Here is a 19,090-nt window from a genome sequence, read left to right on the forward strand (position 1 = left end):
CTCGCAGTGGCCCACCAAGTGCCTTTGGGAGCTCACATGCAGGATGTGAAAGCAATGGCCTTCTGCTGCTGCTGCTCCTGAGCACCTGGTCTGCTAAGGCATTTGCAATCTAAGATCAAGGAGGATCAAGATTGGTAGCCATAGATCGACTTCTCCTCCAAAAATCTGTCCAAGCCCTTTTTAAAGCTATCCAGGTTAGTGGCCATCACCACCTCCTGTGGCAGCATAGTCCAAACACCAATCACACGTTGCGTGAAGAAGTGTTTCCTTTTATTAGTCCTAATTCTTCCCCCCAGCATTTTTAATGAATGCCCCCTGGTTCTAGTATTGTGAGAAAGAGAGAAAAATTTCTCTCTGTCAACATTTTCTACCCCATGCATAATTTTATAGACTTCAATCATATCCCCCCTCTGACGTCTCCTCTCCAAACTAAAGAGTCCCAAACGCTGCAGGCTCTCCTCATAGGGAAGGTGCTCCAATCCTTCAATCATCCTTGTTGCCCTTCTCTGCACTTTTTTAATCTCTTCGATATCCTTTTTGAGATGTGGCGACCAGAACTGAACACAGTACTCCAAGTGCGGTCGCACCACTGCTTTATATAAGGGCATGACAATCCTTGCAGTTTTATTATCAACTCCTTCCCTAATTATCCCCAGCATAGAGTTTGCCTTTTTCACAGCTGCCATGCATTGAGTTGACATTCCCATGGAACTATCAACTAAGACACCCAAATCCCTTTCCTGGTCTGTGACTGATAGCACTTACCCCTGTAGCGTGTATGTGAAGTTTGGATTTTTTGCCCCTATGTGCATCACTTTACATTTTGCTACATTGAACTGCATTTGCCATTTCCTAGCCCACTCACCTAATTTATCAAGGTCCGCGAAGACCTAATAAAGGATTGCCTGGGGGCTGCCGGATCCTGGGCTCTCCTAATACCTCCTCTTCAGAGGTGGGCCCAAAGTGAGTGAAGGGACTCTGGGCCAATGGCCTCCCTGGCTGTGCCCTCCAATCTCCTGTTGTGCCATGAGGTTTTGAGAAGATGCCCTGACTGCCTCCACAGGCCCCAGCTGTTGATGGGTTCCCCTTCTGGCACATTCCTAGATGCAGCCTGTGGCCTGAGCTCCACCTCCCCTCTGAAGCATGTGCCAGGCCTGCCAGGCTTTGAGGTCATTGTTGGCGTATTTTTGAGTGTGGTCTTGGGCTTGATTCTTTCTCCACAATTTTTGGCTGGGCTGCCTCCCTCAAAGGTACCTTGGCAATGTCATTCCTGTGTGTAGCCAAACCCCTCCTCCTGTAAAGGAGCGCCATAAAGACAAATGGACCAAAGTGGCATAAGAACAGTACTTCACACAAAATGGATGCCTCTCAGAGAACTTTGGGATCCATCTTGTGTGTCAAGCCTAAACAGGAAGGTGGTCGGCAGTTGTACTTTTCCCCTGGCAGGGCAACAGGGCTGGATAATCTCCACTGCCTCACCCTAAGGTGATTTACTCGGTGCTCCAAGCAGACCATTACTCAGCCTAATCTGCACCCATCCCAGCAATTAATCAGTATTCAGGAGAACGGCCCAGGCATTCTCCTGAGTCATGACAACTCCTCGAGCCTCTTCTGTATTTTTTTCGAACTCTGGAAAAATAATCAATTCTTTGTCTCTGGCTTTCCTGCCAGTTTGCCTCATACTGCCTTAGGATGCATTTTGGGGTGTAAAAATTTGGCCATTCAAACACACAGAGAGAGACAGAGAGACAGACAGAGAGAGACAGAGAGAGACAGAATCCCCATTCACACGTGGGCTTTCCCTTTTGTTCCTAAAAACATTGATCATTTTCCTCTTCAGTTCTTTTTTACTGGCTGTCCCTTCAAGACTGGTACTTATCACCCATCCCTGAAATCCTTTTCAACTGCCAGCCATTTTCCCTTAGTCAGACCTTGGATGCTTTGTGTGTGTGTGTGTGTGCACACACATGCTCACTGAATAAACTACATTCCTTGTTTTCAATAATTATTAACAAAACACAATTTATTAATTGTTCAACTGCCTGCTCATTGAAGAGTTCCCACCCAAACAATCCCGGTAAACACAGGTTATTGATCCCAATTACCCTCTCTTGCTCTGGATCCCCACAACTAATTCCCCCAACTAAAAGGTGGCGACTGCCTGCTTAGGGTAACATTCCCTGGTGGAGTCTCCTCTGGAGCAGACAAAGCTCTAACAACATTTATTCTAGCAGAAGCTTTTTTCAAAGTCACAGCCTACCAGCAGATGCACTGTAATGCATATCCATTAAATCAATGTGCTTTATATACATAAAAGAAAGATAGGGGACATTAGGTATATCCAGCTAACAGACATCCACCCCAATGCAGCTACTGAAACGCATATGTTGGAATCAATTATGATAGACTTCACGGAACCTGTTTTATTTTGCTACGACAGGCTCTACCTGCATAGAATTGTGATCTTAAGTGTTTAAATAGCCTAGTTTACGATGTAATTTGAACTTAATACAAGCACATGAAGCTTACAATATTTGTGGACCCCTCTGTCAAATGCATTCCATTAAAACTTGCTTTTCTGTGTGAAAGAGCCGTAGCAAATAAAAGAGCTGACTTTTTAGGTCAACCATTTTAAAAGGACACCATAGGGTATGTATTACTGTAGCAAGTTATGAATATTTATGATGACTATTGATAAAACAGCATTACCACTGATTTTCCATCTTCCAGAGAAAATCCGCCCCTATCATTCCTTGATTTTGGATGCAATCCTGCACAGTTGCAGGCATATTAAATCTCACTGACTGCAAGGTAACGTAAACAGTTGCATATTTCTTTTCTTTGCCTCCACAGCTCTGTCACATTTCTTCAAGGAACTACAAGAAGCATTTCCGTGGTTTATCTCATTTCATCATCACAACGTGCCTATGGAGTAGGGCAGGATGAAAGGAAATGACTGGTTCAAAGCCACCTCCCCAGATCAGCTGCACAGTTGAGCAAAGATCTGAAACCAGGTTTCTTCAATCCAAGGTCAATGGTTCATCCGCTGCAGAAGTGCTTTTCCAAAATTGTCACCCGAGTGATCCTGGGGGATTGCTGGAAGCTTACGAGGAAGTTTCAATGACAAGATCAGAAGAATCAGCTTCCCTGAAAAACATCTTGATCATCAGTACTGATCTTCCGCATGGTCTGCAGTTATACTAACCCTGTTCACAAGTTACAATGAACACATGTACACCCTGCATGGGTGTACATACCTAAGTTTGTAAGACCAAGACAACGCGTATTCACTTTACGAATGAAACTGGGGACCAGTACCAGAATAAGTGTAGGCTTTCAATCACACAATCAGGTGAATGTGCACTGAATGTAACATTAGAATGACTCGTATAAAGAAAAATCAGGTGGGTACTATATAACAAAACCCTGCTCACAAGTTACAAAGAACAAACGTACAAACTATTGTACAGTGGACCTTTGGTTGTTCGTTGAACTTGTATTGAGTAATTCTCATGTTACCTTTAACACATGTAGATCCGCCGGAAATTGTATGTTTCTAACAGCAGCATGAGAAGCAGAAATTCAGCAGGTGAAGTTCTTCTGGGGAAGCATATGAAGTGAACAGAAGGCTTTTCCTGTTCAGCTGTTGGTGAAAGACAACTTTCAAAGGCACCAGAACCTTGTAGGAGGAAAAGCAACTATCTGCTGTTTCAATGGCTGTCAAGGAACCCTTCCTTGCACTGCATTTTGTTAAATGGCTCAACTAGGGAAGGACATAGGTCTGCAGCTGGAATAAGTCAAAATGAGGCTGACATCACTTTTTATAAGATGACATCTGTAATTTGAATGGCTGAAAGCGAAGGGGAAATTCAGCAGGTCCTTTGAACTTTTGATGTTTCTGTTCCTATGGGAAAAAATTAGTTTGGTTCTACCCCAAACCAGCAAAAACCTATGGGCAATTCTTCTTCTTCTTCTCTCTCTTTCCAGCCCCAATAATTTTGTTAGTAATGGACAAGATATTTTTAGTAATGCACAAGATCCAACACTCTTGTAGCTTTCTTCCAATGTTTCACCCAAGAAGAAATGTCCAGATTTACATTGACTTGCATATCCCATTCCATACCTGACAAGATAGCAGCAAGGCTTAAGGGTAAGTAGACTGCTAAGAATGCAGTGGACAAGGCAGGAATCAAATTTCCACAGAAGAAAGGTTCATGCTGGTGAGCTGGAGCTTACTAATAAACTAGTGGCTGAACCAAGCCCAGGCTTGTTGTATGGAGATTTTGAGTCAACAATGGTTTCGACTAGAGTCTCAATTTCAGGATATTGTAGGGAGTAGGGAGTTCCAGCATTTTCTGTAGCCAGACATAGGTCCATCCTGCCAAGATCTAATGTTAGAGTCCCTGATGTTGCCAACACAGACTACAGCACGGAGCAAGGATTCTAGCTGCCGAGGATGCAGTCCTCTATCTGTTCCAGGTTTTGTCTCTGGCTCTTCACCTTTCTCCACTCCACTAGAGGTCCATTTAGTGGACAGGTCTGTTCAGGGGGATTCCTGATCTGCTGGTTCCAAGGGGACTTGAACAGTACCTTGCTATTGGAAAGGAGAAAGATGGCCTAACCAGGAGCTTTTGGCGTATACGAAGATTCAGGAATAGAAGGAAGTCAAGATCCTCTTTTTCCAAGCCTTCTTATGTGAAGGCTGGACTATGGCAGGCCTCAACACTGTGCTTTAGGTAAAGGTGGATGATTCTTGGGCTTGACTATTCTACATGAAGACTACTTGAAGATATTATGGAAATTGTAATTGTTATTATGGAAAGATATTATGGGAAGATATTATGGAAATTGTAATTGGTTCAAAATGCTGCAGCCTGTTTGAATCAGGAGTAAGCGTTAAAGTAGTATCTTTCTATTTGGGAGATCCTTACACTGCCTGCCTACCTGTTTCTGGATTCAATTCAAGGTTCCAGTACTTATCTTTAAAGCTCACCATTACCTGGGATCCATATAGAAGGACTGGGTCTCCCTGTCTATACAGCAGCTCCTGTCATCCCAGCTGGCTTTGTGTGTTGTTTGTTTTAATTTTAGATGCTGTTTTATTTAACTCTTTATTGTTTTCAAGAAAAAGCTACAAAATCATGTTAGATTTGAGAAAATAACCTTGGAATTAAGCACATGTGATTCTCACAACCCTGCCTCCTTAAATGCATAGCCACTTCTAGAAATCCACTTTCAGTTGCACTGGAGTATGGCAGACTACAAAAACTTGTCTTCATTTATGTAGGAATTCTTTCCCCAGAGACTGTCAAACACTAAGGATCACATCTCAAATTATATTAACTGAACAGATACATTTTCACAACTGGCCCAACAAATAGTGGCAGTGAGGCCCTCATCTCTCTCTCTACACAATTTCAGACAGCCTTAATCAAGGACAGCTTACTACAAAAAGAGAGAGAGAGAGAGAGAGAGAGAGAGAGAGAGAGAGAGAGAGAGAGAAACACACTCTGGCAAATTGCTCAGTGATGGTCTCAACATCGAACCAAATTGGCAGTGAGCGTGCAGGACCGAGATCCATGGCAGACTGCCTGTATCATGCTCCATGCACCCGCTTTGATGCATTTTTCTTTTTGACAATACTCCAAGACAGCGAGAAGGCAGCCACATCTTCCCTCTGTCTTTCCTTCAAGCAGCGACTCTGCAGAATAGCTCAGCTAGCAGATAGACTGTCAATCGTTTCAAATTTGCATGAGTAACTCAACAAGGAGTGGACCAGAAGCATTTGGAAATGAATCTGACTCCCAGAAGAAACAAATACCAAAATCTGGAATGCTGAATGCTCATCATTTATTGCGATGCATTTCTTCGAGCATATATACCTACCGATTCCCCGAAGGGCTCTGGGCTGCAAGATAATATCTGTCAAGAAGATAATTTCTCTTTTCCTCAAAAAATTAAAATTTAAAGTAATAATAATCAAGACGCTTGCAATACTGGCTTGACCATCAATACCAAATTGTGGGTATGCAAACCTTCAATTTAACATGAAGACATCGAACAGTTTTGAGACACTAATATATCCAACTGTTCACTGCAAGAGTATTTTATGTACACTGCTTACAGGATGGTCATCGGTCTTTTGCTTACAGACTTCCAGTGAAAAAGAATCCACCAAAGGCAGGGTGTTCCATTACTGAATCACTCTTATCATTAGTCGATTCCCCACCGAAAAAATGAATGTAGATACAAACCGGTTTGAGAAAAACCGGGTCCTTTTCAGCACGGTTTCAGTGTTCCCACTGCAGCTTCTGCCCCTCAAACGATCCTTGTTCCCAGAAACGCAGCAGCAACGAAGGATTCCCCACTGAGGCGGATTGAACACGCAATCCGCTCAGGGGCTATCCTGATTGGCTGTTATGTTGTGTTGGGGCAGGAATTTTTATTTTATTTTCAAACTTCCGGATCCACGTCTCCACGAGCATGCACAGAACAACCCTATGCGGAAACGAAGAAACAGGCGATTAAAGCGTGCCTCCATGTAGTCAGATACAACGTGTAGCACTGCTTTGTATTGTTTCTGTGTGCCTCCATGTAGTTGGATACAACGTGTAGAACTGCTTTGTATTGCCTTCTACTGAGTCAATCAGTCAAAACCAGCCCCATGTTGCCTTCTACTGAGTCAATCAGTCAAAACCGGCCCCATGTTGCAGTGAGCTGAGAACACACAGCCCACTGCATTCTCATTGGATGGGAGGCTCCTCGTCACTACCAGTGGCAGGAAAAACGAATCCATCCCCCCCCCCAATTCCCCCCCCCCCCGTTCCAGATTGCCCACACATTTTTTGAAAAGGTCTGTTTTCTTGCAGGTTCTAAAATAACATGTGCTGGGGTGGGGGGAGCCCCAAAAGCAGGATGAATGCGTGTTCGGCACTGGTGAAGTGGGGAGTGAAGTGGGGAGTTCTGCTGGAAACCTGGATATTTTGTGTGACAAGCACGCATCTAATCCTCAGTGGGGAATCGACCATTAGGAAACTTCTCCTAATATTTAGCCAAAATCTACTACAGTATAATTTCCATGCACTGCCCTCTGCAGCGAGGGAGAAAAATTCTATTTCATTTTCTGTATGACAGTCATTTAGCTATATGAGGACAGTGATTGTGTACCTCCTTAATCTTCCACACTAAACATATCCACTCTTTCAAGCTTTCCTCTGGTTTTCAGATCCCTTACCCTCCTGGTCACATTTTTCAGATCCCTTACCCTCCTGGTCACATTTGTCTGACTGCACTCTAGTCAGTTGACATACTTGTCAAAATTCAGTGCCCAGAACTGGACACTGTACTCCAGATGAGCTCTAGCCAACACAGAACAGAACGAAACTGTTGCTTCCTGTGGTCTGAACACGATGCTTCTGTTAAAACAGCCCATTATGGCATTTGCTTTTTCAGCAGCCGCATCACACTACTGGCTCATGTTCAACTGGTAATCAGCTAACGATTAAATGTAAATCCTTGCAACCTCTCATCAGTAATGTTGAGAGATGCATACAGTGGACTGGAAAAATTTAGCATGAGAGAACACAGTGTGTTGAAGATAAAGATTCATGGGTTCAATTTGTACAAGGAAGAAGAAAATCAAAATGAGTATTTTTGAGCTGGACCAGCCAAGATAAGAAATTTAATCCTTCAAAAAGACCAGAAATAAGAAGTACTAAAACCAGTCTAGCAACAAGTTATTAGACCAATATTAAAAATAAAATCAAAGATTCAGAAATGGGAGGGAAAGACAACACAAAACAACAATTTGAACTGCCATTTACTAATCTCCCCAGGTTCACAACCGTCCATCTCCAGAAGTGCTGTAAACGCAAGTGTCAAGACTGACAGGCTTTTCCTGGTGTGGTCTGGAAACACTGACTGCTTGCGTATAAAACTATGAGGCTGGAGATATCCTAGTTTGTTGATCAAATGCAGGGGCAAATCAGGTGTATAGACAGATCGAGTAGTCATATATATTTTTAGTATTAGTATCAATTTATCGATCTGTTGATATGGTTATCAATTTTTTTTCAATCTAAAGATCTAAGGATATGCAGGAGCAGGGAGGCCACAGGCAACAAAAGTGATACAGCAGGCAAGAAGCAAGAAGTAGACGGCAAAAGGGAGGAGAGTGAGAGGGAAGTATGCAAAACAGCACGAGGGAGGGGGGTAAGGCTAGACAAGCTGGCTGCAGGCAGTGGGAAGAGGTTTGATGCAAAGCTGTGCCCATTGTCAAATCTGTCTTGCACTGGCAGCAAAGCAAAATTAAAATAGTGCTATATATGCATTTGCTTGCTGAGGAGAGAGTGGAAAGTGAAAGCAAGGCTAGAGGAAATACATTGATACATTTTATGGCAGCCACACCCCAATTGGTACTCCTCCCCCCTGTGCCATTCAGCTAGCCTGCAATGATCTTGCCAGTGTCAAACTGAGGTCTAACCCCTATGTCATTGTCACTGAGCGCTCTGGGGAAGGGCAGTGTAAAAGCATAATTAATTAATTAATTATGAGGGACAATCTGGGATTTGGGCATAAACTCTATGGCTAAAATGGCTTCCACTCTAGAATCTGGGACTAAATACCCATTATTGGTAATGTGATGATGTCACTTTCAGTGCACACCAGAAATGGCATTGTCACACTCTGATGATGGGGGGATAAGGTCTCAGTTCAACGTTAGTAAGTTCCCCACCCACATCTGTTGCCAGGAAGTACCTGGCAACCTTGATGCCATAGGAGGTGGGCCCACCTACAAAATGGTTGCCCCAGCCTACCTTCAGTCACACAGTTTAGATCTTTGTGCTGTGGTGACACTGCCGCCAAAGCAACATTTTCAAAAATCTGCCCAGCCAGTGAAATCTCCAGTGGCCAATCAGAAGCCTTGATGGCAAAAGCCCCATCTGGCCACACTCACTTTATAAAAACACTTGGCAGGTGCCCAAAAAGGAACTATGTTCAGGACCCCTTCCTTAGGGCTTCATAGATTGGCATAATTGGGTAGACCCCTTCCTTAGGTTTTCAAAGACTGGCATAACTACCGTTGGGTAGACATCCATTCTGATAATTTCCTCATGAGGAAAAACATTTTTTCCCTCTGTTTTTCTTTTTTACTTTTCAGCAATATATAAATGCCATAAAAGACAGAAATCAATCCAAACATCAGCAGCAGCAACACCAAAAGAAATAAAGAGTACGTTCATGCATCTTCAAACTATCACAAAGTTCTTTTTAATTTATTTTTTGGTGTAAATCACAGCTGGTTTTCAAGGCAAGAGAGTAACAGAAGTGGTTTGCCATTGCCATCCTTTGTATCACAATCCTAGACTTTGTTGGTGGTCTCAGGAGAACAGGAATGCTTGCATACTGCTCTTCAAAAGTAGAAATTCCTGCTCTTTTCTCAATTCAACATCTCTCTCAGGAAACTTCTTAAGCATGGCTCCCTCTCCCATATAGGCATCCTCATTCAAGATGAAGATAGATCCAGATGCTTTCTCTAGATCAGGGGTCTGCAACCTGCAGCTCTCCAGATGTTCATGGACGACAATTCCTATCAGCCCCTACCAGCATGGCCAATTAGCCATACTGGTAGGGGCTAATGGGATTTGTCATCCATGAACACCTGGAGAGCCACAGGTTGCAGACCCCTGCTCTAGATTGTCCTACACGCTCCTCACCATAAAACGCAAACACTTGGTTTCAGGATCCTATGCTCATTTGAAAATGAATACTGAATTTGCTGATGTCCACATAGCCGCACAGCGAAAAAACACTACAGTTCATTAAAAAATTATTAACTACTCATTATCTGGCACACTAAGGCCTGTCAAGGGGGTCTACATCAATTTTGGGGCACATCTCCACTTATGTCCAAGCCAATTCACACTTTAAAGAACTGACACCAAAGAAGCGGTAGGAGAAAAAGGTCCTGAAATATCAAGATCCTTCTTCCTCACTTCTACCATCTTCTGCTTCAGATTTAGCCACCAAGTATGTAAATACTTTGCATCGTTTATGGATGAAACATGTGACTACCCAGTTTTATGTCCCTTACATACACACCCAAAAACAGTGTTTATTGGCAACATCCGCAGGATCAAAAATGATGGCATTTCAAAGCCAGAAGCCCTGTTCACGTATTACAGTGAACACATATTCAGTCCATATACAGTGTATACACAATTGTTTTAAATACATATGTTGGTAAGTTCTTCTGTTATATTAAATGCATGTATAGCTGAATGTGTGATACAAACCACACATTTCTTCAGGTACTGAGTCCTGGTTTCAATTGCAAAGCAAAAGAGTGTTAGCTCTATCTTATAAACGAATGTAGGCATGTCCACTGTTAACATGTGAACAGGGCTTCTTGGCTATGGGGAACACAACAGCCTTGAGGGTTCCAATAAAATCCAAGCATACCTTCTAGGAACCCCTAGAGGTGTTATCCAAGACAGGGTGGGGGTCTCTCTCCCTCTTTTTAACTGTACCACAAGCAGTACCCTATTCACTATGAAACCGGAGCCCACTCATACATCTGATACGCTGTACGAAAACTAAGAGATAAGGAATTCAGAAAATGACCTTTAGATGTAGTTAGCAAAATGCCTATGTGGAGAAGGGAAATGCAGTTCCGCATGTTCTCATAATTGTGATTCTCTTCAAGGGGCTATTTGTGGATCAGAAAGCACGGCATATCTTTAAAAATAATACTGATGAATAGAAGGCAAAGAATCTTCAGAGGGACAATGCATCCCTACGGCCCTGAAAGATGATACAGATTCACAGCATCACCGCTTCAGTTGAATAGCACCACCAATTTGTTGGTCACAGCAGATCATGACAGAATGCTAGAAACTGGCACTTTATACAGACCAAAGATCCCCTCACCATTACTCCTTCTGAGGTGTTTGGTTAGTTAATAGTCTTAGCCAAACCTACCTCACAAGGTGGTTGGGAGTATGAAAAGAAGAGACAGTGGTGAATGCCCCTGTAAGTCCCTCAGAGAGAGCAGCAAGGATAAGAGTAAACAAGATAAACAGACTCCCAATCCCTAAAGCTTGGTTTATTTTCTGCTCACATTACAGACAGCCACAGGATACTATATTGTATTTATAACAGAAGTCTAGTGACACCTTAAAGACTAACAACATTTATATTAATATTAGCTTTCATGACTTCTCCAGATAGATATGTCTCGTGTATCCCAGAAAAGAGGTGGATTTATTGATGGTTTACAAAATGTTTTCGAAGAGATCAAAAAGGTGATGTGGAAAAGCTGTTCACCTTACGATAGGCCCACGCAGCAACATGATACAGTGTGATGAATGTAGCCTACAAACTCTGGTCTTCCAGTTTAAATCAGAATGACATGAATGAAAGGCTGGTTTTGAACCAGGGAGAACCGTGTTCAAATCCCCCCTCAGCAGCAAGCTCAAAGGGAGATTGTAGAGCAGCCATGAGATAATATCAACCTTCACACTCCTCAGATTAATGATAACCTTAACATACACACAATTGTGTTATCACAGATAGGCAGAAATTCCAGTGAGCCAGAGTGAGCGGATCACAAATGGAAAAGCTTGTCTTATACCCCCTGAAATGAGTCCACAGCTCCAAACTAGAATTGGTACCAAAGCAAACAGGTTCTGGGGCCAGGTATATGATTCCCTCTAGAGAAAACATCTGAGGAATATTGAGAGAAGCCAGAAAGTGTATTGACAAGGTTACCCAAACCTTTCTAGATATGGAAGGTGTCTCCATAAATCCTTAATTTAAACCACTGGTAAGTAAATTTTAGTTTAATATTAGGAACACTCTCAACACCCATTGATTTCAGGGAGATTTACCGCCACTTTGTTTTCTTTGGATAGAGTGACGTTGGAAGCAATTCAGCAAAAGAACGTGAAGCTTCAGGAGACAGGACACTAGAGAGACGTTTTGTGCTTAAATATGCATCTTGGCACCTAAAATTGGGTTTGATAACCAACCCTATAGCCAGTCTATTTCAAGTATACTTATGTCTACAGTTTCTTTTTCACAGTACACTTCATTTTGAAATACCCCAGAGCAAAAGAACGATAACATTTCATGGGAAACTGCCTGGAATTTCTTCTTCCTTTTTTGGCGGGAAAGCCCTTTCTAAGTTTGGTTGCTAACGCAACCTGAACTGCTGGTGCGCTCAGGGACCTCATTGTTGCTCATGATTTCCTCCAAGACAACAACATCTGTACAGATGTTGACAGCAATCTGTTACCCTCCCCTTCATTAAATCCTCTTCGTTTAAGGTATTCTATCAAGTGACAAGACCTACTGGCAACGATGCAGAGAAGACTAGCAAAGGTGAAAGGATATATGGCATACATCTGGATGCATATATTTAATACAAGCTATAACTACTCCCCAGCAATTTTTTTTTTCCTGCACAGTTGTACTGCCACTCTTTGGGCACTGTGGGTTATTACTTCTAGTACTGCACCTTTTTTCAAGAAATGGGCTAGAGTAGGCACCGTATAGACAACATGAAACCCACCAATAAAGATCAATTGTTCGTTCCAACACAGAATAACAGCCTGTCATTAATTGTTCATCATTATACATGAATCTATTTAAACACAAACCTACCAACTGGAAACAATAGCACTCATGAAGCCAACAGGGCATCCAATGATCCCAGTGCTGTTTTTAATTAGGCATTAGTTACTTGCTCTGGAAAAGGAAGGTCTAAGAATTTAACTTCCTGTCTTAGACTAAGAGGGGGGGAGAAAACAGGTAATCGGGTTCAGTAAACAGAGACATAGATGAATAGAGCTGATGCAGAGAAGGGAAAAGATTTGTGGGAAGAAGAAATTCCCAAGCCTCAAAATCAAGACTTGATTGGGGTGAGAACTAAGAGATACGGAGTTCTCATCAGGGGCCATCATGTGAAATCTCTGTTGACTTCAAAATCAGGATCAACGTTGAGTTGCTCTGTCAGTAGGCATGGAAAGCAGATAATCCGTCCACCACTTTTGACTCTGGTCCAGGTCCCGTTTGTAGGATGACCACGCATAAAAGTCACAAAGGTTCCGTGAGGCAGGGAAGGGCATGGAGCGAGTCGAAAGGAATATTTTATCCCTAATCAGTTCATTGACACTCTCTCTCTCTCTCTCTCTCTCTCTCTCTCTCTGTCTTTCTTTCTCCCTCTCCCACCCCCACCTCCATCCTTGGAAGGGTTTCCAAGAGATGCCCTTGAACAAACAGCCAATTGTCAGCTAAAGACCTCTTGGAGAGAATCTCCCCATGGTGAGAGGCAAGGGACTCGCATTTCAATTGGAACCACAAAGTTGATAGATTAGATACATATATGAATTCCCCTTTTCAAAAGAGAGAAACAGAAGGAAGACCCCCGACACCCCACCCCCCAATTCTTGTGGGGAACCTGCCAAAAAGATACAGCAAGGGAAAAAAACCTTATCCCAAAAGCTCTACAAAACACCTTTCCAGGGGAAAAGAGGACCCTCATTCCCATCACCCCCTTGTCGGAATGACACTCAAGTAAGAAATGAAACTTCTGCAATAGATTAGATCTTTGCACGAGCTCTACCACAAGGGTATGTTGGAGGCTCCCTAAGGAAATAACCTTCCTGTTTAACCTAGCTGGGGTCCCTTTTCAAAAAGCAGATGGGCTATGTGACCATCAAAACGCTGGGGGCAAATCCTGGGGATGGGAAGGTGCGTTCACCATTCATACAGTGTTTCTACAGGAATGCAACCTCTAGAGACAAAAAAAATTGGTCCAAGGCACCTAGTGAATGGGGGAGGGCACGAGGAGCCATTAGAAATAGTTATTTCCCCCAACCTTGCCGATTTCACACGCAGGCTCAACAAGGCAGCCCAATGCTATTCTTGTTAAAGAGGGAGAGTTTCCCCTATCTTTTCCTGCACTTAAAAAAAACCCACACCCCTCATTTTAATATTTGTTGATCTAACTCCACATCCTTGCAAACTTTAACATCATGCTTTTAAGGGGGGGGGGGGGAATTGCCACGAGAAGGCTCTTCTTACAGGGGAGACCCGACCAGACACAACCCTCCCCATATACACCCAAGTTGGGGGCAAAGGCAAAACCACTGGGGGTTCTCCCATGGGGTGGAGGACCCCCACGCAAGGCGCAAAGCAACCCTACATCCCACCCACCGAGCTCCCCGAAACTTAACCACTTACCGGCGGCTGATGTGGCCAGAACCCCCACCGACAGCAGAAGAATCCGGCTCCAGTAGCTCACCTCCACCGTCATGAGAGCAAAAATCTCCAATTTCCCCCAAATCCGTTTAAAGCTGCAGCGGCATGCCGGCTTGTCCCAGCCAAAAGAGGGTTGCATGTCAAAGAGGGGCCGGGGGGTTGATTTGCTTGGAGGAGGAGAAGGAGGGAGGGAAGGGGGGGGGGGGAAGAGAGAGGGAGCGGTGGATGATTGGTTTGGGGTTTTTTTAAACCCCCACCCTTTGCTTAGTGGGATAATCTACAATGGGAGGAAAAAATCAGGTTACCTTTTTAAAAATAAAACGAGGCGGGGGGAGGAGGAGGATGCCTCTTATTTAATTGTTTGATTTTAGAGAGATACTGTTTGTATGTTTATTTTATTTTTTTTCGCAGGGAACAAGAAATGCAAAGATCTCTTTCCCCCCCCTCCCTTAGCTGCTGCAGCCGGACTAAACCAAGTCGCAGCGGAGCTTGGGGAGACGGGGAAACTGGCTCCGTCTCTCCTTTTTCCTGCTACCGGTTTTTTTTTTCCTTTTAATGTTGCCTGTTTTGTATCGAGCTTCTCAAGTATTAACAGCAGAAAATCCCAAGGGGGGGTGATACCTTTAAATTCCAGGTGATTAATCACTGCTGTATCCTTGGGGATTTTTTTTTAATGGTACCCCTTTTTTTCTTTTACTAAATACTGGCGGGGGGGGGGGAGGTGGCTGTTTCATGCTACGTTAATTCATTCTGCAACACCTTCCATTCCAATACAAATATATATATATACGTGCAATTATAAAACCTTTGCAAAAATATTTCAGGCACACGGCACCACCTTAAAAGGGGAAAGGGTCTCGTTCTCCTTCCTTTTTTGCCACCTTTTCTGATAAACGATTCACAGATCTTGGGAGTGAAATTGCCAAGGCAATTTCATAGACGGAGAAACTAGAAAGAATGTCTTCCCCCCCCCCTCTCTTTTTTTTTTTGCTGGGGAGCTCGCCTGCAGTTGTGAGCAATCTGCAGGTTATTGCCGAGCAAATGCTACAGATCTTCCTGGGAATCCCTTGTCACAATCAAGCAGGGAAAACGTATAGAAGTCTTTGGACGATTTGGTCGAAGGGCTTCGGGTGGGACAAGCATGAGGGGGGGGGGGTGTTGAAAAAAAGGGGGGAGGACCATTTAAAATCTTTCACTACCAACAGCCTTCCCAATGGCAGTTTTTACATGCACGTTGCGGGCTGGCAGCTACAGGCCTTTTGCCCAAGAAGCGAAGAGTGAGAAAGCTTTGCGGGGCGGGGAGGGGGGGGGGGGAGACTGGAAGCAAGAGAGACTTGCTTCTGAAAGATCCCCTTGGAAGCCCCGTCTCAGAGGTGCACCTTATTAATTGCACACGATGCAAAAAAAGAAGGGGGGGGGGTTGCAGTATCCTTTAAATAAGCGCACCCCATTTGGAGGCTTCATTGGGTTTGCCAACGAGACGCAAGGCGGGGGCTGCAAAGAATCGCGCTGTGAATACAATCTCCCCCCCCCCCCCGCCGTCAGATTCTGGGTCCATTCCAAGAGCATCTCCCAGACACTCTGCTTTTTTGCATTGACTCGGCTAATGCCTCCCGCAAAAGGAGGGGGGGGGGGAATTTCTAATATCACCCTTGGCTTGTAGAATATCTATCGATCGTTTTTGCAAAAGAAGGGGCAGGGGGGTGGAAACCCCCCTTTCGGGGGGGGGGGTTAGAAGGAAATTGCAATAGTTCGACGATTCAAAAGGGGCGACGCGCGAGGGAAACCAGGGCGAGCGTCAGAAAGCCAGGAAATTCCCGAGCCTGAACCGCCGCCCCCCCCCCCCCATCCGCGGTATCTTGGCATCCAGACGACGCACCGACGCCAGACAAGGGCCGCAGGTTTGCTGGAGAAATCAGGGGAGGGGGTGGGGGCTGCAGTCCTATGGGCTTGGAGGAAGCAAGTCCCAATGAAATCAGGAGCAATTACTTCCGAGAAAACCTGCAGAGGCTTACACTGTGTCTATGGCAGGCTTGCCAAACCAGGTGCACCAATAAACCTCCCCCCTTCTCCCTAGGCACAGACACCCTGTTCTGCCAGGAAAAGTGCCAAGAGGAGGAAAAGGCTCTTCTGGTGACTTGTTTCTCAGGTGACTTATGGAGTGGACTTTGATTGACACACACATTTGCACATCAGGTCTCCCTGCCTACTATTTCTCCCCCCCCCCCCCCCCCATTTTGGACATATTCCTTCTTGTTATGTGTTGGTTTTGCAAAAGGGGAAACCCGCAATCTTATGCATGCATACTTAGAATGTGTGTGCTAAGCATGCCTAACACAAGGCAAAAACAATTTGTGTTAGGCTGGTTCCCTAACTGAGCAACTGGGTGCCGATCAATGAATGAGAGCAAACAGACATCTCCTACTGGGCCCTTCCGGTTGCCAACTCCAGCTTGGGAATTTTCTCGATATTTGTGGGAAATGCCTGGTAAGGGAAAAATTTGTAGAGGGGAGGAAACGCAGCTGGAATGTGAGGCCGTTGAGTCTGCTTTCCAAAGCTCCCATTTCCGCCACTGATCTCTAGCTGGAGGAAAATTGTAGTTCTGGGAGATCTGCAGGGGCCCCCCTCGAGGTTGGCAACTCCAGCTAAAGCCAAGCCAAACCATGGGTTTGGACCTAGCCAGGAACAACTAGGGCCCAGATGGCAACAGGTGTACCTTTCTGGGTGTGATAATCCCTGGAACCAGTGCTGAAGAAAGTCCCATTGAACTCACAATCAACTCTCTGTGAGTTAAATTAGGCTGAGAGATAATGACTAAGGGTGCTGTGTGGTTTCCGGGCTGTATGGCCGTGTTCTAGCAGCATTCTCTCCTGACGTTTCGCCTGCATCTGTGGCTGGCATCTTCAGAGGATCTGATGTTGGGAAAGCAAGTGGAGTATATATCTGTTGGAGTGTCCAGGGTGGGTGGAGAAACCTTGTCTGTGAGTAACAAAGAAGGCAACCAGGTCAATAGTTGAGGGCATCTGAATAGAAGTATGAGTAACAATGAAGACTATAGCATGGGCGTAACACTGGAGATAGCAAGGTCACTGGTGGGAGCATCTGAATAGAAGTATCCTGGCCTTTGTTTCTTTTGTCTATGGTCATCCTGTGTTTGTGTGGAGCTGGTTAGACACTGTCTTGACTCTAGTATTTTTCAACACTGGCAGCCAAGTTCTGTTCATTTTCATAGTTTCTTCCTTCCTGTTAAAATTGTCCATGTGCTTATGGATTTCAATTGCTTCTCTGTGTAGTCTGACGTAGTGGCTTTCAGAGTGGTCCAGAATTTCTGTTTTTTCAAATAATATTCTATGTCCAGGTTGGTTTATCATGTGTTCTGCTATTGCTGATTTTTCTGGCCGAAATAGTCCGCAGTGCCTTTCGTGTTCTTTGATACGTGTCTGTGCGCTGCGTTTGGTGGTTCCTATGTAGACTTGTCCACAGCTGCATGGTATGCGATAGACTCCTGCAGTAGCTAAAGGATCCCTCTTATCCTTTGCTGAACGTAGCATCTGTTGAATTTTCTTAGTGGGTCTGTAGATTGTTTGTAGGTTGTGCTTCTTCATCAGTTTTCCTATGTGATCAGTGGTTCAGTGATAATGACTAAGCTTCCCAGGCAGAGCAAGGATTCAAACTCCCACACCATTGTCCTGTGTTGTCCTCCCTGTACACTACTAGCTGTGGATTTGAACTCAAGTCTCACCAATCTTTAGCCTTACACGAACTGATACAACATGCTGCTTCTTGTTTTCCTTCCCCTGGTTCTTTATTTTGCAGTTGTTAAAATATCTTGGCTTGGCCTTTTCCATCCCCACGGGGCACACCCACCCGAACAGTTATCTTTGTTTCAAGAGGACAATGTGCTGTTTCGGTCCTCTTCCAGGCCTGGCTGCAGATTTAGAATATGAGAAGAGCCCATTTGGTTCAGAAAGAGCGTCCATCTAATTTAACATAGTTGATGCTTTGGGGAAAACTGGACAAGGTGGTAATGGGCCTCCTCTGTAACCATTTGAAAATGCCACCAGCCTTGGCTGTTCCATTTAGCTATCACACCTCATTGTGGTTGATGACAACTGTGCCAACTGTCATCAAGTTGCAGTTGACTTATGGCAAACCAGTAGGGTTTTCAAGACAAGAAACCAACAAAAGTGGTTTGCCTTTTCCTTCCCCTGCATAACGACCCTGCTATTACTTGGTGCTCAGCCATATAAGTACTAACCAGCACCCACCCTGCATAGCTTCTGAAATCTGACAAGATCAGGTCAGTCTGGGTCATCCATGTCAGAGCTAATGGCTGTCGACAGGCCTGCCAAAATTTTATCCCACACTTTCTTCCAAGGAGCATACATAATGTATCTGTTGGTTAGATATTTATCCTTGCTGTTCTCTCCAGTGAGGACCTAAAGCAGTAAGCAATATTGTTCTTCCCTTGTCCATTTTCTTTTTACAACAGCCCTGTGAAGTAGGTTAGGCTGAGAGAGGCAGATTATCAGAGGCGTATCTAGGTAAACTGGAGCCCATGGACAAAACCTGAGATTGGCGCCCCCCCCCCCCCCAATTGGCCAAACGCGCAAACCCTTCCCCACCACAACCAAACAATGATTTTTTTGCACCAGCTCACAAAACATCTTCCACCCCCAGCAAAACATACATGGCTCTCTCCCCACCAACTCTCTTTTCTAATTTTGTCCTTACACCAACCCTATGAGGTAGGTTGTTAGCTTGAGAAACAGCTCCAGGTCAGTGCAAGTGGGTATTAAGCAGGTAAATCTTTCACAAATCACCCCCA

General features: G+C 44.4%; 2 protein-coding genes across 4 annotated transcripts in view; one reads left to right on the forward strand and one right to left on the reverse strand.

The window, feature by feature from the left end:
- LOC125434151 (CUB and sushi domain-containing protein 2-like) overlaps positions 1-14,375 on the reverse strand; it is a 218,565-nt gene extending 204,190 nt beyond the window's left edge. Inside the window, 1 exon segment of the mRNA XM_048499155.1 lies at positions 14,245-14,375. Within this exon segment, the coding sequence (XP_048355112.1) occupies positions 14,245-14,317 (73 nt within the window). The 5' untranslated portion in view covers positions 14,318-14,375.
- The window catches only part of LOC125434149 (CUB and sushi domain-containing protein 1-like), an 890,459-nt gene that overhangs the window by 251,355 nt on the left and 620,014 nt on the right, over positions 1-19,090 (forward strand). The gene's annotated exons all lie outside the window — the stretch shown is intronic.

The sequence above is a fragment of the Sphaerodactylus townsendi genome, linkage group LG06 (genome assembly GCF_021028975.2).
Source record: "Sphaerodactylus townsendi isolate TG3544 linkage group LG06, MPM_Stown_v2.3, whole genome shotgun sequence".
Classification (NCBI taxonomy): Eukaryota; Metazoa; Chordata; class Lepidosauria; order Squamata; family Sphaerodactylidae; genus Sphaerodactylus; species Sphaerodactylus townsendi.